Below are 23,853 nucleotides of genomic sequence, written 5' to 3'. Positions count from 1 at the left end.
TCGTCTCCAGCTCTTTGGTAAGTCAGTCTGTAAATTCTACCAAAATTTACAACAAGGACAAACTGTGGAAGTCTTAGTGTTTATTCTAAAATGTTTAGAGTTTAATTTCTGTGCTTAATTTTAAAGGCTAAATCTACCCATGCCATTGAGAAGCGCTCAAATGAGGAGGTCAGTATTTAGTTTGGATATAATGATGTAAATCACATAGTATTTTCTCAATTTAAACTGCCATTTTCTAATCAACTATGGAAGGAAAAATAGAGATAAAATTGAAATGTATATAATTCTTGTACACCTTCTTGATTTCCCCCTGTACAGACCAACAACAACGCCCCATCCTTGGCCCATTTTAGTACCAACAGTTATCTTACCAGAATAAAACATATTTTAATTTACAAACCATGTTTTGGTATTCTGTAACTGTGCATGTTGGTCTGCTCCCCATAGCTTCATGAAGGAAACAATACTGTCACCAAGCAACTGTTAAAAGTTACTGCTATCACATAGTGTTCAAGCATAGACAAGAATTGCCATAGCAACCCCACTACAGGGAATACTTTCCACAAAAGTGAAATACAGTAACGACTCAGGCGTGTGTCTGACCCTGTGAGATTCTACCTGGAAATTCAATGAGAAGAAAAACATAAAAATGCCCTAAAATGACCTTTTTAGTTTTGTTTGATTTCATGGATTACATGCGCAATGCTTACATCACACATTCACATATTTGTTCATAGTTCAACGTGATGCATTGATACTCTCTGTGACAGTTTAACACAGTAACACAGTATTAATCAAGTCTGTTCCCTGCTTTATGATGCTTTTCTAAACTGTGTCAGCAGCTGTTTCTGGTGTTATACTGCAATTTGTTGGGTTTTCTTGATCTCCATATCACACCAGGGATGAAAACGCAATCATCTGAATTTGTATGGGTTGCTTTAGCAAAAGAACACAAAGTGGCACTTTAACGGATCCCTTTTCTCTGTGATCTTATTTCAAGGCAACCTCATAGGCAGTGTGAAGCTGCACATTGTCACCTGTTCGTCATATGAGTTAAGTAATAAGCAATTTTCTCGTAGAGACACACATTTATTGACACCAGGAGCAACAGTAATTGAAATAAAGGACTAAAGACATGGGTAGTGGCACGAACAGGTGTGTCCATAATAGGTGAACAGAAACGGGAAACTTAGAGAAAGTCAAATTATTCTAAACAAAAAAGAGAGAGACTAAAAGGCAACATGCACATTGTTTTTTATGTGAAGAGATCTCTGGAAAATACTGTACAAAAACAACACATTTAAAAACAAATGACTCCTAACATATTTTAGAAACTCTTTAACCAGATTTCAGTGTTATTTAGTTACACCAAATGGGAAATTGCAGATGTCTTCTGCATAATTTTATACAAATTGCCCAGTAATTTCATGTGACATAACATTTGTTTACTATGTACAACTAGAATTATTGGGGCTTTGTAAACTATAGAGTGTGGTCTAGACCTACTCTATCTGTAAAGTGTCTCGATACTATAAATAAAATTGAATTGAATTGAATTTGTAATCTTTGGGATTTCCACAATAATTAGGGGTCCAAGCCCGAGTCTGGAAGAACCGGCGGTAGCTAAGCTACGCCGTTCGCACAGCAGGGCTGTGGAACCCTATTGCTTTCCTAAGGATTATTTTTCCGTTGATAAAACTGATGCTACAGCCTAAACCGTACATGGTGGGGGGTGCCATTTTCAGGACTGGTCCAGATCCCTGCAAGGACGTCGGACAAAAAAAATCAGCCACGTCCACCACTAGGTGGTGCTATAGCAGAAAAAAACGTGTTTGGCCTTATAACTCCCAAACCGTACATCGCACATTAAAAATACACATATCCACTCGTGAATCTTCTGACATAGGCCACACCCATTTTCACCTAGACTTTTATGCATGAAAAAAATCACAATTTATCGTAAACCTACTTTTTTTAACTCATCCTAGACCTTGTTACCGATCTGCATGAAACTTGGTACGTAGCATCTCCAGACCAACCTGACAAAATGTATCAAAAGAATTTTTATCGGATAAAAATTGCGCAAATTACGCACAAACAAATGTCTGTAGCTAGTTACGAAAACACGAACTTTGCCATATCTAGGCCAAAATAAAAGCTATCAAAGCCAAACTTTAGATTCTTGTTTGACATGACCCTGTGGGCCTCCAAATCAAATTTTACGGAAATACTGTATTTGCAACGGCAACGTACCGCAGACCTCGCGGCTCACACCTGTCGTTATTTCCCGACGTTTGCCTCCCTACCGTTACACTTTGGGTCCCGCTTTCGCACGGTCCCCGGGCGTCGGGGGTGACTCGCGTCGGGGGCGACTGGCGCCGGGAGGCTTGGACCCCATCATAACTGCTTGCAGTTCTAGTTAAGGGTCCAAACCCGAGGGAGCATGGGAACTGCGTAATGCAAGGCAACGTGTTACACATCTCCAGCGGAGCTGTAGAACCCTATTGTTTTTCTACTGATTATGGCCTATTGTTTTTGTAAGGATTAATCATCATCATTATCATAATCATCATCATCATTATTCTTCTCCGCCTAAAACTCCGACTACAGCCTAAACCGTACATAGTGGGGGGTTGCCATTTTCAGGACTGGTCCAAAACTCTGCAAAGACCTCAGACGCAACAATTCACCCACTTCCACTACTAGGTGGCGCTATAGCAGAAAAACGTGTTTGGCCCTATAACTCCCACACCATACACCGGACATTCATAAACCATACATTCACTCGTTCGCTGGACTGAACTGAATCACATGATATAGGCCATGCCCATTTCCGCTTAGACTTTTATGCGTGAAAAATCGTGATTTATCAAAAACCTACTTTTTGAACTCCTCCCAGACCGTGCGACCGATTGGCACGAAATTTGGCACGTAGCATCTCGAGATGGGCCAGACAAAAAGTTAATAAAAATAATTTTGATAAGATAAAATTTGCGCATATTACGCACAAACAAATTTGTGTAGCTAACTATGAAAACACCAACTTTGTCATATCTCGGCCAAAATAAATGCCATCAATGTCAAACTTTAGATTCTTGTTTGACATGACCCTCTGAAGGTCCCCCACACATTTTACGAAAATTGGTCACTAGGGGGCGCTACAAGTACAAAAAGTTTATATTTCAAGAACCGCTCATCCGATTTTTTGGGTACCATCTAGGGCCACTCCTGAGGCCAACCCTGGGGTGGGGTATTGAGGGGTCAAAGTGGGCTTGGTCAATGGGACCCAAGTCTAAATTTACTACTTACACTAACGTGAACAACTTAAGATTTACAGGGTAGATATACAATATGTCATGGACCACACCTACCAAAAATTACACGTGGACCACTAGGTGGTGCTGTAATGGTTTTTTTTTGCCTTAAGTCCCACATTACACATCACACATTAGAAAACCTTACATCCACGTCTTCCTTGAATCAAGCTGAATCACATGATATAGGCCATGCCCATTTCCACTCAAAAGTTTTTCCGCAATATTGCGCAATGCGCCAAACCAACTTTTTCGAACTCGTCCTAGGCTGTACGACGCATCAGCACGAAACCTGGTACGTAGCATCTCCAGATGGACATGACCAACAGTTACTCAAGGAATTTTGTTAAGTTAAAGTATGCACATTTGACGACCAAACAAATTTTCAGAGCTAGCTACCACACACGTATCATATCATATCTCGGCCAAATTAAATGTTATCAGCAAAGAACTTGAGATCACTGTTCAACATTCCACTACGATGCTCTGTACCAAATTTGGCAAAGATCGGCCTTTAGGGGGCGCTATAAGCAACGTTTATTTGTTTTGGCCAATAACTCAATGCATTTAAATGGGAAAATTGCAATTGCAATATTTCTGCCACAGTAAATGCAATCAACACAAAACTTGTGATGCTCGTTCGGCATGCCACTCTGAGGCTCTCTACTAAATCTGGTGAAGATCGGCCATTAGGGGGCACTATAATCAACGTAGACGTGTTTTGGCCTTTTTACTCAATCAATGTTAATGGCAAATTTGCAATGGGAATGTACCACGGACTTTGCAGCTCACACTTCTCAATATTTACTGATGTTTACCTCCTACCGTTATGTTTTGTTTTTTGCATTCGAGTGCTCCCCTGGTTTTCTACAATAAACAAACTTCTTAACCCACCTGACAAAGTTTCTACAACCTTAACAGTGGACAAATGCAACTCGTTTCTTTCACTTTTTCCAATCCAAAATCAACACCATTCATAGGCGCTGATACCGTGGGTTTGTAAAATACTGAGCACCCACGTGTGCCAGACTGCCAGTAGGCTACATTAATTTAAAATTAAACATTGCAGTTGGCGCTAAGTGGAGCGTCTGTCATAGTGTGATTGGTTATGTCGGTGGCATTGATTCTTACCGACGTTTGCCTCCCCACCACCAGGCTTTGGGTTCCGCTTTTGCGCGCTCTCCAGGGCGTCGGGGGCGACTGGCATCGGTGGCTTGGGCCACATAACTGTCATAACTGCTTGCAGTTCTAGTTAAATTTGTTTATTTTAAATTATAAATTTGTAGTAGCATGATGACTGAAAAGGCAATCATTTTCCTAGATATATCTTCATATATGTCTGCAGGCACTGTGGGACTCCTGCATTACTAAGCATGCAGCCTGTCAGGAAACGACACATCATAAAACCTGTTGCCAAGATGATCATTTTATGAGCTGCTTGTCAATGATGTGTTACTCAGAATTTTTTACCTGATTCGTTTTGCTTTTCCCCCAAGGGCTAAAGTCTCTGTTTCTTGATGTATATTCTGAAGTCTCCCTTAGTAGATGTCATAGTCTCTGTTTGTGTGATTTCTTCCCAATGGAAAATTGGAAAAAAAAAACAAAACTTTGCTATATGGTGTTTTCTCACTTTTCTATAGAAATATTTTGATGCTTTAATGTAATATTCACATTATCAGGAGAAAAAAAACAGCTTTTGTATGGTAAAGGTTCAAATTTGTTGACCGTTGACTCGAGGCTAGTGCTTGTCAATGTGATTAAAGGAACAAAGGACAAATACATTTTTCTAAATGTAGCTTGATGATGATCATGGACGCCTGGTTAGCTCACCTGGTAGAGCAAGCGCCCATACTTAGAGGTTTATTCCTCGACGCGGCGGCCGCGCGTTCAACTCTGACTTGTGGCCCTTTGCTGCATGTCATGCCCCTTCTCTCTCCCCTTTCAAGTCTTAACTGTCCTATACAAATAAAGACCTAAAATGCCTAAAAAACAAATAATAAAAATAAAATCTAAATAATCTAAAAAAAGAAAGATATGATCATAATGAAACTAAACTGGCAACTGGCAAAATATCAGCCTTCAGATTCAGTTACAAGGTTTGTTAAAAAGCACTGTTTAAGTCCTCATAATGACCTTTTTATTGTTTTATCTTGTCAGTATGAAATAGTACAAACAGGAGGAGGGGAAGGAGAGAGGAATAAATAAATAGAGAAATAAATGATACTAATATTAAATAAAAAATATAATAATAATAATAATAATAATAATAATAATAATAATAATAATAAGCTGTAGCCAGGTCTTTGAAATAGTAATTTCCCTTGGTAGCCTAATCAGAGCAGATAGAAGAGATTATAAAACTTATGTTTATTCATTTGCAAGAAAACACAGAGCATGATGATGGAACCTTTGAACCATGAATGGTGTTGGTCTTCACACGTTTGCCCATCATTAGGAAATAAAACCTTTTTAAATCTCTAGATAGTCAGAGATAGAATCCCTGGATGACACTTGCAACAGATTGTACAATTTAATGACTGCTACATAGGAAATAAAGAGGTCCACCATGAGTAAACAAGATGATTACAGTATTTGGAAAAGTATTGTTTTGCAAGTGGGAATATAGCTCTAGGCAACATGTAGCTTATTACTGTTTCACAAGTGCAGAGTGCTTCAACAGCATATCAATCTACCCCTACTTTGACAGCAAATATTTGAAATAATTTTCTAAATACAGTATAACTGTGTTAGAGCTTGTAACTGTAATAATCTGCATTTTTCTCAGAATTCAAATGTTTTCTTCAAACAAAAGAAGAGGAAGTGTGTGTGGTTTTGTGTGCGTGTGTGTGTGTGTGTGTGTGTGTGTGTGTGTGTGTGTGTGTGTGTGTGTGTGTGTGTGTGTGTGTGGTGTGTGTGTGTGTGTGTGTGTGGTGTGTGTGATCAGCTGTACAAATTGATCTTAATGGTTAATTCATCTCAGCATGTGTCAGAAAATACTTTAAGTCTATGAGGATTATAAACAGGATGTGGCCCTTTAATGTTACAAAAGTGCAGTCTAGTCGGGTAATGAAATTGTGTTCATGCCTATTTTGGTTTTGTCTCCGGATGCTGCCATGAGACCGACCACATTTGACATGAAGTAACACACCTTTAAAATGCGAGAGCATTGTGGACACACCAAGACTATTTAAAAGCTAATGGAGTTTCCTGGAGGGACCAGCTTGAAGGTAGCGAACGCAGGCTTAATATTTCATTTATTATTTAACTGCTTACACTCGCACTCTACTGTGGCACAGAGGCAGCTCCAGCTCCAACTGTCAAGATGAAGTTCTTTCTTCTGATGATGTTCTGCTTGATCAGTTACCCTGTAGCTGTAAGTACCAACAAATTAATACATGTGTTTTTCTTGCTACAGTCTTTATGATTTTTTTTTTGCTAATATGAAAAACAAACCAGTATTTAATTGAATGTTTTTTGCAGAATTGTCATCATCATAGCAGCAGTGAGTCTGACAGTGATGAGGTAAGCATTCAATATTCAAATAATGTATCAACTATAGAGACTTTATAGCAAAATAACTATAGACTGAAATATTTGATTGTGTTTATTTTGTCTCGCTACAGAGAGGCAATCGTCGCCCGTGGTTTGTTCCCAAGCCGTTTCGTCCTCGGCCTTCCATCCCTTACTGGCCATTTCCTGGTCTGTGGCCGCGGCCACCGCCAGCTATTGTCCCACCTCCACCTCCACCTCCGCCTCCACCTCCACCTCCGCCTCCACCTCCTCCTCCTCCTCCTCCTCCTCCTACACCTCCACCTCGGCCTTCCATCCCTTTCTGGCCATTTTCTGGTCTATGGCCGCGGCCACCACCAGCTACTGTCCCACCTCCACCTCTGCCTCCGCCTACACCTCCACCTCGGCCTTCCATCCCTTTCTGGCCATTTCCTGGTCTGTGGCCGTGGCCAAGACCAGCTACTGTCCCACCTCCCCCTCCCCCTCCCCCTCCCCCTCCACCTCCACCTCCCACTCCACCTCCACCTCCACCTCCACCTCCACCTACACCTCCACCTCGGCCTTCCATCCCTTTCTGGCCATTTCCTGGTCTGTGGCCGTGGCCAAGACCAAGACCAGCTACTGTCCCACCTCCCCCTCCACCTCCACCTCCACCTACACCTCCCCCTCCACCTCCACCTCCGCCTACACCTCCACCTCCGCCTACACCTCCACCTCGGCCTTCCATCCCTTTCTGGCCATTTCCTGGTCTGTGGCCGTGGCCAAAACCAAGACCAGCTACTGTCCCACCTCCCCCTCCCCCTCCACCTCCACCTCCACCCCCCACTCCACCTCCCCCTCCACCTCCACCTCCCCCTCCCACTCCACCTCCACCTCCACCTCCCACTCCACCTCCCCCTCCACCTCCACCTCCACCTCCACCCCCCACTCCACCTCCCACTCCACCTCCACCTCCCCCTCCACCTCCCACTCCACCTCCACCTCCCCCTCCACCTCCCACTCCACCTCCCACTCCACCTCCACCTCCACCTCCCACTCCACCTCCCACTCCACCTCCACCTCCCACTCCACCTCCCACTCCACCTCCACCTCCACCTCCACCTCCCACTCCACCTCCCACTCCACCTCCACCTCCACCTCCCACTCCACCTCCCACTCCACCTCCACCTCCACCTCCACCCCCCACTCCCCCTCCCACTCCACCTCCCCCTCCACCTCCCACTCCACCTCCCACTCCACCTCCACCTCCACCTCCCACTCCACCTCCACCTCCACCTCCCACTCCACCTCCCACTCCACCTCCACCTCCACCTCCACCTCCCACTCCACCTCCACCTCCACCTCCCACTCCACCTCCCACTCCACCTCCCACACCACCTCCCACTCCACCTCCTCCTCCCCCTCCCACACCACCTCCCACTCCACCTCCTCCCCCTCCCCCTCCACCTCCCACTCCACCTCCTCCTCCCCCTCCCACACCACCTCCCACACCACCTCCCACTCCACCTCCCCCTCCACCTCCCACTCCACCTCCCCCTCCACCTCCCACTCCAGCACCAAACCCAACCCCCGGCCCACAGCCCCCCCAGACCACAGTTAGCCCACGAGGAGACAGCAGATGACCTGTACTGATCTAAGAGCAGCAATAACAGATTTATCTACTTAGAGATATTGAAATGCATGAATGTGTTTGTGTGTGTATTTGCATTTGCATATGTATATATATATATATATATATATATATATATATATATATATGTTGGTAGTATTTCACCATGATGAAGTCATGTGTGAACCAGATTTTTCTGACTGCTGTTTTGTCAGCATGTTTTCACATTTCAGTATTGGTTCAGTAACCTTTCCAAAGTCTCATGTATTTTTCTGCTGACTCCTTTCCTGAACTTTTCATACAATTTCATGTGTTACTCTCTTTTTTTATGCCATAGTCTATATAAAATCCTATTGAAATGTAGTGTTATATTGTGATTTTGAACATGTACATTTTGAGACAGGCAGTTTGTCGGGGTGTCATTATGACTTTTGTTGGAGGTTGGTCTCATGACGGCGGTGGAGACTAGTGTGGGTGGATGCTGATGACACGCTGCTGTAATATCCACTCAGTGTGCACACACATCACCATCCCTGGATCAACACAGCTTAAGAAATGGATGAGTGCTGAGCCTATAATATCTGACTCTTTGCTTCATCAGTGAAGTCTGTCACACTGTACTTTTATCATGACTCAGCCCATTCATCGCAAAGCACTGCACTGCACTGCACTGTCAACTCTTTGCTGGATTTATTCACAGAAACCTTACTGTACAACTGCATTAACATTCTCACAAATATGTACCTGTTTATCCATAACCCTTCTTCAATTTATTCTCAGTTATTTTTCAAACAGTGGGTTTTGCACAGCTTCTCATTATGAATGTAATCTTTTGTCCCAGTTTATGTTCATCAATGTCAATTTAATTTTGTTAAATAATTTAAACCAGTCAAACAACAGGCAGGGGGTGGTCATTGGTCAATACTACTACTATACAAAATCATGCACTGAATATTGACTTTTACATATTTTATGATTTGTGATTTGGGGTTTAGAAACATGTTAAATTTAAGGTCACGTTTATGTGGTAAAACTCATCTTAATAGTGTATGTCTGTCTGTCTGTCTGTCTGTCAGTTTTTTACATACTGTATTCCTAGAACCCAATATGACTAAATCATGGAAATCAGAAGAAATATCATGTGTTGAGCACCTCACTATAATAAAAACAAATTATGATCTGGAGTTAATGTTGATGCTGTGTGGATCTTACACTCAATAACAGATTACTTCTGTTATCTCCCTAAAATAAAGCCTTTGCTGTTTCAGTTGAGAGGGGAATTTTGTCACATCTTTTTAACCAAATCTGGCAAGTATAGCTTACCCTAGGCAAGTTTTAATGTGGTACCACTTAGTTGATTGATAATTTGGTAACCATACATGCTGCAACCAAGACTCATTTAAAATGTAAAGCACTTAAACTCATTTTTTTGTAAATTTAAGTAAAATTCTGTCAGAAGTATATCCAAATGCAGAAATATTGTATAAGACTTTACAGCAGTACAAGAAACAGTCTATATGCATGATGTACACTATATCCCAGGCCATGTATGTAGCATGACTTGAGCATTGTATAGGAAGCAAATATACAAGTGCAGAAGTAAAGAGTATTCATAATATTATATTCTAATTCAATACTGTACAATATCAAATAACAGTGATTCCGATTTCTGGAATTTGCCAAAGACATAGCGGTTAGGTGGGTTTTATACTAAGTCAAGCATCATAGCTATGAATAAGAGGGAGTGTGTGTCTATCTATTACTGTTGACCATGTAATAGTTACCTGTCCAGGGTGTCACCTTGCTTCACCGTGCAAGCTTGGATGGACTCCCGAAACACCTGTATTAGCTAGCAGGTATCCTTTGCTGCCTACAACACTAAATCCTCTAGCTGTTACAGTATGCACAGCTATTCTGGGATGAAATGTAGATCCTTGGCTGACATTAAAAAGCCTCCAGTTTTAGTCTGCCCCCTTGTGCACTTGTGTATTCTTGCAACCCCTGCCTGTGTCCATCTGAAAAGACATTGCCTACAGCAAATGTTCAAACACACCACTTAGTGACAGCGTTATAGGTTCGCTCAGTCTTCTGTGTCTGGGTTTCAGGAGTGGCGTCGTATACCAGTGTATACCAGCATAAGTATTCAGAACAAAATTCTATAATGATAATATGTAAAATCCTGGGCATTAAGATATGTTTCATTGATTATGTTGTGTGTTGCATTCATCTAGCCTATTTATTTAAATGTCTACTTTAAGTGCTCTTTAAATGGCCACTTGTGGATTTAGCAGCTTTAGTTATACGTCATACTTTTCTACCATTTCCTTATTAATCTTTTTTTCTTGGTTACGTTGCACATATTTAGTTTGACCATAATTACATCAGTTAGACACTGACGCATCAGCCGCACTTACAGCTGCTCTGAGTAACAGGAAAACCGCAAATCCAGGGTTCTTATGTATTTGATTATTAATTTCTGTAGACATTACAGCACCATAATTGAAGGAAAACAGGCAGTTTGGGGCATTTAATGGATTTTCTTTGGCTTCCACCTCATTGCTTCATTCACACAGAAGATTAGGTTGAATTTGTCAGTTTTTTTCTGTCTTGTGATTGGTTGTTTCACTCTGTGAGCAGTGCATAAGTCAATGCCCCCTCTCATAGTGCTCTAAGTGGACACTCCCTCAAAACATTCATTGACCTTGTGGGAACCATTGTGTTTTTGGAAATGATTATCTTAATACTATTATCATGTTTTACCATAATAGTGTCTGCAGTACCAGTAAGTAGGCTCATTTATGGACCATATTGTAAAAAACAACATCTGAAATGTTGTTTCCTGAGTTTGAACATATGTGAGTCAAATGTGAATCTGTTGTGACAATGATAATTTTGGGATTTTTCTTTTATATTTTCAGGTCCGTCCGAATGTTGTTCCTCCCCTGCTTTCACGAGGAGGAGACACTCAAGCTCAAAGAGTTGTTGAAGCCACAAACCAGCAACCTGACACTCAGACACTGGCCCCACTTTGCCCTAATGTGGAGCAAGCACAGTCTGGGGTCCAGCAGCAGCCAGGGCCCCAGGCTGGCCCTCAGTTCCTGCCACCCACACAGTACCACACCTGGCCTCCACTAGGGGGCAGTCCAATGATCATCCCTCAGCAGCCGAGCGTCTACGGATCTCAGCCTGCTAACCAGCCGACACTCCCACATCAGCCTCTGGTAGGGCATGAAGAAAAAATAAAAACATCTGGAGAAAAATGTGGAGCAAACTAAATATGATTAACAATACATTCGTTGTCTGTTATTTTCTTAATTACAGCAATACAATAAATCCCAGAGATTCTGTTTAGTGAATTAGAATGCAACTAATTTAAATCTTTTTTTCTTCAGATTTTCCCGCCTTATAGATACTTTCCTGTTTTCTCATCTCCCCATAGGAATCAAATAGTAAGATATTATTTTATTATAGAAAAAGGCTGTCTTTGTTTTCTGAGACTGGTCTTCTCGTGCACTGCAAACAGCATGTACTGCTCTGTTCTGAACTAAAGACTGTAGATGCAAGAATATTTTCCAACCACATCCCAGCTTAAACGATTTCACCTGCGGGGTCTTTAACATACAGTGCAAGTTTTGTGCTGTCAACATATACTGTATAGGAAACCTGAAACAGCCATAACAGACAGTGTTGTGGGAAAAAAAGACATTTGTACTTTGCTGCAATCTCTCACTTGATTTATGGCTCAGAGACGGAAACTTTAGATGCTGTTTTGCTTTGAACATGTTTTTCTGCCACAAGTGATATTGTAATTGTGAAACTTTGTATATAATTGTCTGATGTTTGAAGTAGGAGAGGGTTTGAAGTGCAGTTTTGTCTTGTCTCAGTGCAGAAACTGTTGAAATAAATGTCATTTTCTGTCCTCCAGTTCCCCCAGTATAGATTCCCGATGATTCTTGAATCACCTTTTCCACAAACTCCAGCAAATCAACCTCCGAACAGCCCGGTGTTACCTGCAGAAACACTTTCTGGAGCTGCTCCAGGAGATGCAGCTCAGACAGGGCAGCAGCAACAACAGGTGTCTACTCTTATAAACTCGGGCAGAGTCGGACAACAGTGCTCATATAATAAAATAGATAATATATTCTACTTCAAAATGTGGCAAAACTTAAGGCAAAGTAAATCCTGCAATATACTCAGACTGAAATCAACTGATTTTCATCCACAGAATCCTCAAATTATATACATATTCCAGCAACCCAAGGTAAATGCAAAATACACTCTGTAAACTTAGATATAATCATAATTATTGCCCAGTCTGGTTTTATAATATTCTTTCTGAATGTGTTTTATTTGACATTTGCTGTCATTGTTTACTAGAGCTCTCTACTTGGCAGTCTAAGCTCGGAGGAATTTCAGGTAAGACAGCCAAGATTTTTATCCGTCTCTCAGCTTGTTTAAACAATCTACTCAGTGAACCCAGTGATCCCATTGATGATCCAATTATTCCCCCTCCCGGGCCTCTTACAGTATCCTTTCTCTCTTCTGTGTTTCAGGTGGCAGCTAAATTGGGTCAGCTAGGTGTTTACCTGGACACTGTGCTCACAAACCCACCTGCAGGAGCTGTTCAGCATGAGATCAGGGCCGCAGGGCTCGCAAACATCCCAACTGGCATCATCCCAACTGTTGGGACCTCTTTATCTGGAGTCCTGCAGACACAAGGGCTGGCCAGCTCTGGCCCACAGCCGAACACTAATGGCCTCCCTGCAGGTTTGAAGAGACCAGTGCAAGAGGCAGCCACTGTCCAAACATCTGTTCAATCCAAACTGCAACCCACTCAAGGAAACCTAGTCTGAGACTGCAGCCACCAGCAGAGATAACTTGAAAAAAATGTTTTTCTTTTTCTTTTTAATAGTTAGAATAATAAAGAGTGAACCTGAATTGTTTCAACCTGCTTCTCTATTGCTGTTTTTTATTAGGATTTTAGTCTTAAACCTGCATTCACTGATGTTTTTGGCCAGCTTGGAGCACTAAAAACAAGCTGTCAACAAAATAATATCTATTATATCACCTTTTAAGTTGATATGGTACACGTGTTAAAACTCAAGCAGAGACAGAGTAACAATTCATTTGGAGTCTTGTTTGTGTCCACCTGATCAATAAAATCGATTGATTTTCTTAGCAACACCCTTATTGTGTTCGTAAAGTGTCACACATTTAAAACTACAGCAGTTTTTGTTATAAACACAAGAAAACACATATTTTCCATTTGTGCATAGCATGTCCTTTTTTGGTCTTTACATTTAAATTGTGTTTCATAAAGTTCAGTAGTTCTCACACATACTGTATGTTTGAAACTGTAGTAACCCCTCCTGTTTAAGAATTACAATTAAACTCAACATGCCTTGAATGGTTCTTACTCAGGTTTTCTCACAGTTTCTGGATTTTGGCCAAAGTGCAGCAGGCTCACATACATGTGACTGTTTGTTTCAAGCTCTCACCAATTGACTGAAGCCACCAAATCAGTCTATATTTCACAAAAGGTGAATGAGTGGAGTCAAAATGAGGAAGTTCTTAATAGGCCTCAAACATGTTGTGATTGTCATGAAGAAATTTGAAAAATGGTACAACTGTAAAATAATCATAACATTCATCATCAAATTATAATCAGCATTAATAAAGTACATTACGTATTATAGCAGCAGGATGTTTTAGAATCACCAACTAAATTAAATAAATCTATTACAGATACAGTGTATAATGTTAGTTTCAAAAGCTTTACTTTAGACCATCTGGATACATTTGACTCCTAATCACATGCAACCCTGATGCCCTTTTGGGCTGATGCTGCAAGGGTTCACCTGATAAAACAGATCAGTGAGGAACTGAATGTGATTGATGTGCGTCTTGAGCCAAAAATGTCTCACAAGATTTCTCACAGAGATATGGCTGCCAATTTTGTCATCGTAAAAACGGAAAATCCTTGGCCTGCCGCCAACACCTGTCCTAGATCTGCTCGTCCTTAATTCTGTCAGCAAATAAATAGGAGTAAATCGCTCTGCAGTGATCACACCCCTCCTCAACAATCCTTCAGTACTCTTCTGTTGCTGGATAGGAACGGTAATGTAGACAACTAATATCATATGACGGGATATCATAAAATAATAATTTATTTAAATGTTTTTTCTGACTGACTATTGTCAAATCTAATAAAAAAAATCTTTTTGACAGCTTCATTCAAAATGAAATTCATCCTGCTTGCTGCCTGCATCCTCGGGGTGGCTGTCTGTGCCCCAGTAAGGAAGACAACCTCTATTCCTGAAATATTTATCCTTCTTATTTCTCTCTCATTTATGTTTTAGCACTTCATAATGTAAATATTTGACAGAACTATCTTACCCCAAGGTCCATGTAGCTTTTTTGGAGCCTCCACATAATCACTATCAGCAGATGGAGTTTTATCAATTGTCCTGGAATTGCAGATGTTCAAACTTCCACTTTTTCTGAGCACTTTAAGGACTTCTTCTGCATGATGGCTGTTGACAATGTTGTCAGTGAATAATACTGCATTTACCAATAAGTCTAAATAATTGATTTTACACTGACCAGCATTCTATTGATTGTGCAGTATTTACTCATCTTGTTCACAGACGGAGATATTCATGGAGTTTGACATCCATCACGCTCCGGCTGAGGTACAGTAAGCCGCAGCTCAGATCAACTGGTGTAAACTATGACATACACACAACAACCACAGTAAAAGACACATTTTCAAACATCACTGAATAAGCTCTGCACACAGGTCTGCTATTATGTGTTCACCACTGATGGTAATGTCTATAGCTGAGCCTGTTGATGGCTCTTTTACTTGTAGTTTATTTTTTTATAACAATCCACACTCATCTAAAGGTTAAAATGATCTTCTACACATAATCTTCTTCACAGGCAGCCCAGGCTATTCCTGCTGGAGTCCCACTTAAAAGTCTCGATGTTGTAAGAGCTCATTTATATTGTTTACACCATTTTGTATGAATTGTATTTAATATTCTGTTATTTGATAATCTGGACAATTTTCATTTCCAGCTGCTCCCGGTTGATGCCCAGAGGCAGCCTGTTGGAGGACCTGTGAGTGACACAGTATAGCTTGATTTGTGTGTGTGCATATATATATATATACTTTGCAGACAATATTTCAGATGCAATAAAACCCTACACTGCCATCTGAATGAAAGATAATTAATAGTATATACAGTCCAAACATATTTAAGTGCATGTGTGTGCCTGCATGTGTTTTCATTGAAAGGTCCGTGGCTTCATCAAGCAGGAGATCCTCGAGCCAAATGGTAGAGACACCAAGGATGTGGTAAGTGCCTGCAGATTTTCATTTCTTTGACAGAACTTGTGTGAGATTTAATTGAACTAATGATGTATTGTCTTTGTTATCTGCTTCAGTTCATCCCTTTTGGTTTTGATACTGCTGTAGCACCCCCTGTTGCTGCTGCCGACCCTATTGCTCCTGCTGCCCCAGTAGCTCCTGCAGGTCCTGTTGCTCCTGTTGCTCCTGCTGCTCCTGCAGCTCCTGTTGCTCCTGCAGCTCCGGTTGCTCCGGTTGCTCCTATTGTACCCATCCTTGCTGTTAGTGCCCCTGTAAGAATGACTTCAGATTTTTATTTTGAGACATTTAAGTTTATTGAAGAATCATTAAGACTTGGTGACTGTCAGCTCTGGACCATGTACATGGTTTGAGGGATTTTAATGTATGATAATAGCTTTAAATGAGTGCAGCAGTTAGGAAACTGAATTGAATTAAAGGGGTGATGAGTGCAACAGGTTCATTCTCATAAATCAGTATTGTGTCAGAGAAACTATTTCTGCTGAGGTGTTGAGAAACATTCACTCATCAGCAGACGATCCTCACTCCTGATTGGCTCATCAAAAGCCTCTGTCATTTCAGGCTGCCAGACCCAGCGAAGATGATGATGATGATGATGATGACTAAACAAATAAACATCTGAGTCAGCAGGATAGGAATAGGTAGGAGCAGGACAGGTACACGTGCACATAAAATACACATTACATATTTACAAGGCACGAGTGTGCTGTATTACTGCATAATTCAGAACGTTCGGTTTTAACAATATCATTTATTAAACAATATCAAAAAACAAAAAAGTGTCTTTGAGTACTTGAACGTTTTTTCATCACAAGAACAGTTAAAATGTATTTACTTCGCTTCCCACTTAGGTGACCAATGCAATAAGACCAGCAGCCTACCCTGGTGAAAGACCATCCAACACTGCTGTTTCACAAAGTGTGAAAATATAGTGCAATGCTTTTGAAAAGAAAATGGTGGTATGTTTTCTTATGAAATAAATGGTGCTCTGCAGATGGTGCAATGCTTTTCTGTGGGGAAAAAAGTGTCAAAGGAGTTATGTCTTATAATAAAAATTGGTGCTGCTCTGCAATGAAATATGAGTGTGTTTTTAATCCCAGTTTTGAGTCACTGCATGCTGTTGTTTCCTCGAATAAATTTGCTATGCTTCGTAAAAATACAAATGGTTCTTTGCTTCAAATAATGTATATGAAAGATTACGTTTTGTAATAAGATTATTATACAATCATGTAATGTTACTCTGTGAATTAGCTTTTGACTCATTTCTACAAGTTGCAAGTTACTAACTAAGTAACTACAAACACAAACAGACATTAGTATATGAAGTTCATGCAAGCTAACACAATAGGGAAGTTTTACTCTTTTTTAGACTGTTTAAATGCAAAATTTCTGTTTCTAATTCTATCTTTTGACTATACATTCATACCCTCAGTTGCCTGGATAGACTTGTCTCTGTGAAGTTGTTCTGCTCTGCTGTGATGCATGATTTGGAAAAAAAATTAACATGCGAGCAACTGGAAAACAAGCAATATTACATTTAATATTACAATCACATAAGTAATAGACATAATATTGAAGATTCAGATGTTTATGCCACAATGCTGCACATAACTAATACAACTGTTGTGATAGCAGAATGAGGAGCAGGCTGTGTGAAGGTGCACACTGCTCTAGACAGTGTAATCAAGCAGTCTGCTATTACACAGAAAGTGGATTTGACCACTGGTCATTTAGTAAAGCTGAAGACTAGACATCTGTTCTGCACCTAGTCATTTGGTCACATCACTCCCATCGGCTGTGATTGGCTCTCAGGTGAGCTGGGGTCCTATAAAAGACAAAGTAACTCTGTAGAAGATACGATCAACTGGCATCATCTCCCACATCTACATTCATCATCCTCTCCAGACGGTGAGTAGAAGAACTTCAACATATTATCATACATCTTTTTCTAATAGGTGGCCAACCATCCAGTTTGACTCTGATTTTTGTAAATGTAATGATGAATTGTGTTTGTAGGACTTGGATAATCAGCAAAAATGAAATTGGCAATCCTGTGCCTCTGTCTGGCTAGCATGGCCTCCGCTGCACCTGTAAGTTTTAAAAACACAGACAAAGGTTGCTCGACTTCATTTTCTAAATGCAGGTAAAGGTCAAATTTTTCCTTGTATCTCACTATTTCTGTTTTTGCATTCATTTTCAGTCCATCTTTCATTACCTGCCTCATTACGCGGGTTCCAGACAGCAGGTGCCGTCTTCACAGGTAATCATGCATATTGTGTGTGCTGTTTAACTTCTGTGTCAAAGATTGCTAATATGCAAAAGAAAACTATAATATATAGTACACTATTGAGCAAAGGTTCCTTGTGATATGAAGCACAACAGAAATATTTATATGTGGAGATGACTGTCTACTGACAATTTTCCTTCCATTCAGATGAGGAATCCCTTCGCAGCTGGTCAGTCTCTTCCAAACCCTGGAATAGCTGGCGCTTACAGTGTGGAACTTGTATGTCAAACTCTTATCTAATAGGCTTTCATTTCACTGAGATTTGTTTTTTTATGCTCTCGCTGTGATTGTGACAAATGCTTACAGTACACTTATGTTTATTTCTGTTTTTCTTTCATAAGATTTATCCACACAGCTTTGGTGCAGCTGGATCAAACCCTGCACAGGTAAGCACACGCACATTTTATGGTATAAACATCACCAACTGCTCACTACTTTTCATTGATTTTTCTTTTTTTTCTGCTGCAGCCCTTTTCCTCCCAGGGTTTCATCAAATACTCCATTCCTCAGCCACCAGGCAGACAGAGTGTGGAAGTCGTAAGTGATGTTTTTTTTCCCCTCCTTTTCAGATTAACAGACGCTATTGGGACTGAAAACACTTCAACTATGCTTGTAGAAACATGTTTGATACAATAAACAACTTGTTGGAACCAAATGTATTGATATTTTTGTGCTCTTGTATTTTTAAACTTGCAGTACTACCCCTATGACTTCTCCCAGCAAAGGGTAAACATTTTAAACTTTGATATATTATACGTGCATAATGTAATATATAATTACTTTTACAGTATATTGTTTTACATGGTACAGTACTAAATGAGGGTTTGTGCTTTTGTTCCAGATAATGACAAACATCCCTCCTATGACAAACGTCCCTCACATGTCAAATGTGAGACTTATTTGAAATTATGCCTTTTACTATTTCTTTTCATATTTTTCATACATCATATTTTACTCACCCCTTTAATTTGTTTTGTTTTTTACAGGTGCTCCCATTTGAATATCCCCCTCAAAATATTCCTCAAATCCCAAATGTGAGGGAAAAGAAAGTATATATAGAGAGTCTCAATATACTTTGAATATGTTACTTTGATTCATTCTAAGCATTTCTTCACTTCTGAAGTTTCACTTTTCTATTTTCAGTTTCCCTCATTTGATGCCAATCCTCTTCCATCCCAGGATCCTATGCAGTCTCTCCAGCAGGACCAGCCCACGCAGACAAGCCAGGTATACTTTGCAATCTATATATGACTTTAATATATTGCTATATTAGTTTAATAACTGCTGTACTGCAAATCAACACACATATTGAGTGACTATCAATATGAATATATAGCAAATGTCATCTGTGGACCGAGTGTGTGAAATTAACAATATTTGCTTTAAATTGCTTATTTGTTTTTGCAGATGCCGGCGAAGGTGTGAAGTGGAGAAGCATGAAAAGGAGGCAAAACTATTCCTTCCTCCTTAACATTCAGACATCTGCAAAAGAACATATTATGTTAAATGACTGAATCTGTTTCTGCAACATGTGGATGTGCTTACTTAAGTTAAGATAACATGCTATGATCATACAATAGCCACTTTTTATTAGGAATATTGTTCCAATAGTAACTAAATCAATACAAGGACATCTGCATATAGAATTAAACATATTTCTGAAGAATTTTCTGCTTTACTTTATAGCCTTCATAGATTTTCACTATATTTGTGTTAATCAAGTACTTGCAATGCTGTATATCCACAGTATATAACAGATGTGCTGCATACTCATTTGAACTTTTCCATAAATGTAATTTTCCTTAAGAATTAAAGGTTTTCAAGCAATTTTTGAGTTTCCGTGTTTGATCAAAAAGTCTCAGAATTCAATTGGTATTGTCAGCATGTGGTAACAAGTGATACATACACAGCTGTAGGGCTGCAAGTAAAGATTATTTTAATTATTGGTCAGTCTGCTGATTGTTTTATCAATTATCATTATTAATTAATTGTTTGATCTAAAAAATTCAGAAAACTGTGAAAATCACAATTTCATAGAGCCCAAGGTGGCGTCTTCAAACAAAGACTTTTAGTTTAAAATTATATAAAACAGAGAAAAGCAGCAAAAACCTCACAGTTGAATAGATGTAATGATCCAATATGTTTGCTTGAAAAATAACTTAAACAATCAAAATGGTTGCTAATTAAAAAAAACATCTTCTGCTTTTTTTCCGAAGAATATGTGTTGTGTCTTTCTGTGATCTTTCCAGACCTCCCAGGCAGCCATTGGTTTCCATTTAGTTAACTATATGGTACAAGACTCAACATGCAGTAACGTGTAAGAGATAATTCATTGTTTACAGTGGATATTAAGCCAGGCATGATAATGACTGCAGCATGTTAATAAGCTTTAAAATATGGGGTATGGGCACTGGCTGCCAAACACCATTGAATTCTTGACCTCTGTTTTCTGAAAAATCAAGCTCAGAAGGTAATCAGTAGGCAAACAGGGCATCATGAAAAGAGGATAATGTGAATGTGACTTCTTACATTAAAAGTGGTGCTGCAGAGCTGTTTTTCTAAGAGTGGGTCTTCATTTTGTTTATGTTGTGCACTCACACAAGGACACACGAGGACAAGCATGCACACACGTTCTAATTGGTGTCAGGATGAACAGTTTAACCCATGGTTTTACAATATTCCGCTGATCACCATTGTCAGTGTGTTGCCACCATAATATGCTGAAATGCATTCAAGCAAAGGCAAGGAATAAGAAGACTGCTAGCTAATAAAAATCGATGTAACAATGCTGGATATAAAATACTTTAAAAATGTGGCTTTGCAAATGTTTTAGGACTAAGGAAATGCATTCAGCACATTTATTAGACCTCAAAGATACACACAATGCGTTTTGGTGAGTAACACTGAAAGTAAACATAACTTTTGTTTGTTTACAAGGAAATTCCGCAGGGCACCTTTATTTGTTATTATAGGTGATTGCACAAGTATGGTTTTAGAAATGGAATCAGAATCAGGTTTATTGCAAAGTATGTTTTCACAGACAACGATTTTGCCTTTTTCGTGCATAACAATAAACATAGTAAGAGAAAATAAAAGATAAAAGCAAGTACTGCACTGGTCAAGAAACAAATCAAATAGAATATTTGACGATAAACAAATATTATCAAAAATGTTTTAAAAATGAAAGTGCTTTTAATGCAAAGACTCACCAATGTAATATGATCACAGCTCTAGATTTGGTTGGCTTTGAATAAGCTAGCGGTGAGAGATATAGTAAGTATTAAAAATTAAAGTGTTTATAAATCGTGTTTATGGATAATGTACAACAATGGAAATTGTAAACAGTGGAGGGCCAACTATGAAACACATTAGGACAAAGGGCAAGTGAACAAAGGCATCATCCTAAAACAAAGACAGAGAAACTTTTGTTTGTGTTGGAAAGGAAAGAGGCATACACTATGTGTCATGTCTATTAAAAGCTCTGTTCTGTGGTATAACACTAAAATAATCCCTGAACCCAACATAGTCTGTACAGGTACAGTATATGTCTTATATATGTCTTACATACTACATAGGTTACGGTACATAAAAATTACAACACACAGTGAACATAATTTGCCCCAGTGGTTGAGCAAATTCCCCCACAGTGAAGAAAAAATCTTAGAAAAATAAATACCATGAAGGGAAAGATCTTCCTGATCCTCGCTCCCCTGGGGCAAGCCTGTCAAAACATGACTTAACATTTATCTCTTTAAAGACAGTTAAAATACACAGGCGCCATCCTCTCACGCTATAAGTGTCTCTTCCCCACAAGTTCTCTTTCCTGGAGCATTCATCACATAAATTCATAACTTCTATCACCCACAACAGAAGAGACGTTGACAGCAGGTTTAATAGGCTTAATTTAAGTAGACTCTGTAAGTCTAGTTACATATTTAAGTGAAATAGGGTTAAGGGCGCTTGAAATCTATTTGCAGATATTTTCTTCAAGGAATTTTGTGTCAGCTAAGTAGTTCCACAGTGGAGGCGCCACACTGTCATTTCTGTATAATTACTTTTGCCTAAAATAATAATGTCTAGTGGTAAAGGGAGATTTAGCCAATTTACCGTCAACTGCTAAGCACTCAGGATCCTGTTCAGTAAAACATTATTAACTTAATCTAATATAATGTACTTCCAGCGCCAGGAAGGGGTTGCATATATAACCCTCTGAATTGTAAGCCAGGACGTGTAGGGCTGCCTATAAGGGGGATGTCAGGTGCTGTAGTATAAAGAGCGACAATGTCCACGTAGGTAGGATGTCGGGGTGGATGGATGGACAAGGTCAGTAGGATTCATCCTCTGGGCACGATGGATATCTGTACCAAATTGCATGGCAATTCATTCAACAGTTGTGTAGATATTTTTGTCTGGACCAAAATGGTTGAGCAAATGAGTGACTGACTGGAAGTGTCATCCCTACATGTCGCTAGTGTGGCTTAAAACCAGTAACAAAAAGAAAAAAATATTTGTGACCATTGTCAGCCTACACAGAAAATCATAGAGAACAAGCCATCAATTATGTTTAGACCCACAAAGAAGCAAAAACAGTCTGAGGTCAAATGGTAGTTCAAGACCAGGAGGTTAAAGGCCAAAGTTCCTCTAAGGCCAAGAGGAGCCTTGTTCTTTAACCTGTAGCTCCAGGCAGGCTGTTCTCATGAACCATTCATACTCAAGAAAAGTAATGCACTGTAATTCGTATGTATTCCACATATTTATTGCTGAATGCACTACATTGACTGCTGCTGTATAAAGGGCATTTCACACAGGGAGGGACACTTTGCCTGTTATATAAAACTGTTTAGAAAATAGGTTTATTTAGTGAACTCACAAACAAGAATCAGTCTCTGATTTGCACTGCGCGTTGCTCGCATAGGGAAAATTCTTTCGACGGGCGTGTGACGAGCACGAACTCGACAGTTTCACGGGATTGCGCCTGCTTGTCGCATCGCCTGTCAGATTGCCTGCGCCCCTCTACCTGCTCGCCTCTCATTGAAAATGAATTATGAGACGTGACAATTGCCGCCCCCCCCCCCCCCCCGTGTGAAAAGGCCCTAAGACCACTCTGGTCCGCATCGGGAAGAGGTCGGTGGGTGATAAAACACAGGGCTTCCATGCCGGGAAGCGGAGTTTGCGTCCTGGGAGTATTCCTTAAGGGGACTGGTGTTTTAATCCAAACCATAGTCTTTTATCTAAACTAGTGTTTTTGGTGCCTAAACTTACTTAAATTACCTTTTATCGGATAAACTCAACTGCAATGGCCTCTGAAAAAACCAGCACCTCACGGTGACCGGTATCAGTAACTTTTTCTTGGCTAAATTGAACTGTAAAGACAGCTAAACTTAACTGTCATGTGACCGGTTGTCATGTAACCAGCCAGCAGTTGCCGTTATTTAGTAGGATATCATGCAAATTGTTGTGCATAGGTTTTCATAGGACATCATAAGAACTTGTTCATGAGAATGCGTTGCTCCAGGTGGTGTCTCGTCTCAACAGTAGGGAATCCAATTTACTGATTTTTATCTGGTTTCTCTGCTTAAACGGAGCACAATTTATTTAAGTTGGCAAAAGTTAGGCATTCCTGTTGGTACAGGAAATATTCAGTTTATAACCTCATTACCCTTCTCGCTGCACAGTTTTTCAAAGTAGCAAACAATGGAACAATCTCACTATGTGCCAAGTTAACAACAGTAAACATTTTGAA

At 40.0% G+C, this 23,853-nt stretch overlaps 3 protein-coding genes across 4 annotated transcripts; all 3 read left to right on the top strand.

Annotated features, from left to right (window-relative positions):
- The first annotated feature begins 11,014 nt into the window (after positions 1–11,014).
- On the top strand, positions 11,015–13,380 carry LOC116034302 (leukocyte receptor cluster member 8 homolog). The gene is made up of 7 exons (XM_031276922.2): positions 11,015–11,215; positions 11,352–11,654; positions 11,826–11,882; positions 12,359–12,508; positions 12,659–12,694; positions 12,811–12,849; positions 12,987–13,380. The coding sequence occupies exons 1-7, from the start codon at positions 11,162–11,164 to the stop codon at positions 13,284–13,286; spliced, it is 939 nt and encodes a 312-aa protein (XP_031132782.1). The 5' UTR covers positions 11,015–11,161; the 3' UTR covers positions 13,287–13,380.
- Positions 13,381–14,483: 1,103 nt separating this feature from the next.
- Positions 14,484–16,900, top strand: scpp7 (secretory calcium-binding phosphoprotein 7). The gene is made up of 10 exons (XM_036000599.1): positions 14,484–14,550; positions 14,662–14,726; positions 15,081–15,125; positions 15,376–15,423; positions 15,514–15,555; positions 15,734–15,793; positions 15,883–15,970; positions 16,007–16,077; positions 16,385–16,464; positions 16,675–16,900. Exons 2-9 carry the CDS (start codon positions 14,673–14,675, stop codon positions 16,427–16,429), a joined length of 453 nt encoding a protein of 150 aa, XP_035856492.1. The 5' UTR covers positions 14,484–14,550; positions 14,662–14,672; the 3' UTR covers positions 16,430–16,464; positions 16,675–16,900.
- A 760-nt stretch (positions 16,901–17,660) lies between these two features.
- scpp5 (secretory calcium-binding phosphoprotein 5) lies at positions 17,661–19,931 on the top strand. 2 transcript variants are annotated; one of them, XM_036000598.1, is made up of 11 exons: positions 17,661–17,731; positions 17,840–17,913; positions 18,024–18,083; positions 18,258–18,329; positions 18,452–18,496; positions 18,594–18,647; positions 18,807–18,836; positions 18,952–18,999; positions 19,097–19,144; positions 19,254–19,337; positions 19,518–19,931. In XM_036000598.1, the coding sequence occupies exons 2-11, from the start codon at positions 17,860–17,862 to the stop codon at positions 19,533–19,535; spliced, it is 513 nt and encodes a 170-aa protein (XP_035856491.1). In that variant the 5' UTR covers positions 17,661–17,731; positions 17,840–17,859; the 3' UTR covers positions 19,536–19,931. The 2 variants fall into 2 exon arrangements, with proteins under 2 accessions (XP_035856491.1, XP_035856490.1); XM_036000597.1 differs by having other exon boundaries at positions 17,662–17,731; positions 18,579–18,647.
- Positions 19,932–23,853: the final 3,922 nt, after the last annotated feature.

Source organism: Sander lucioperca, chromosome 4 (genome assembly GCF_008315115.2).
Source record: "Sander lucioperca isolate FBNREF2018 chromosome 4, SLUC_FBN_1.2, whole genome shotgun sequence".
Taxonomy (NCBI): domain Eukaryota; kingdom Metazoa; phylum Chordata; class Actinopteri; order Perciformes; family Percidae; genus Sander; species Sander lucioperca.
This window is presented reverse-complemented; position numbering and strand designations above follow the sequence as displayed.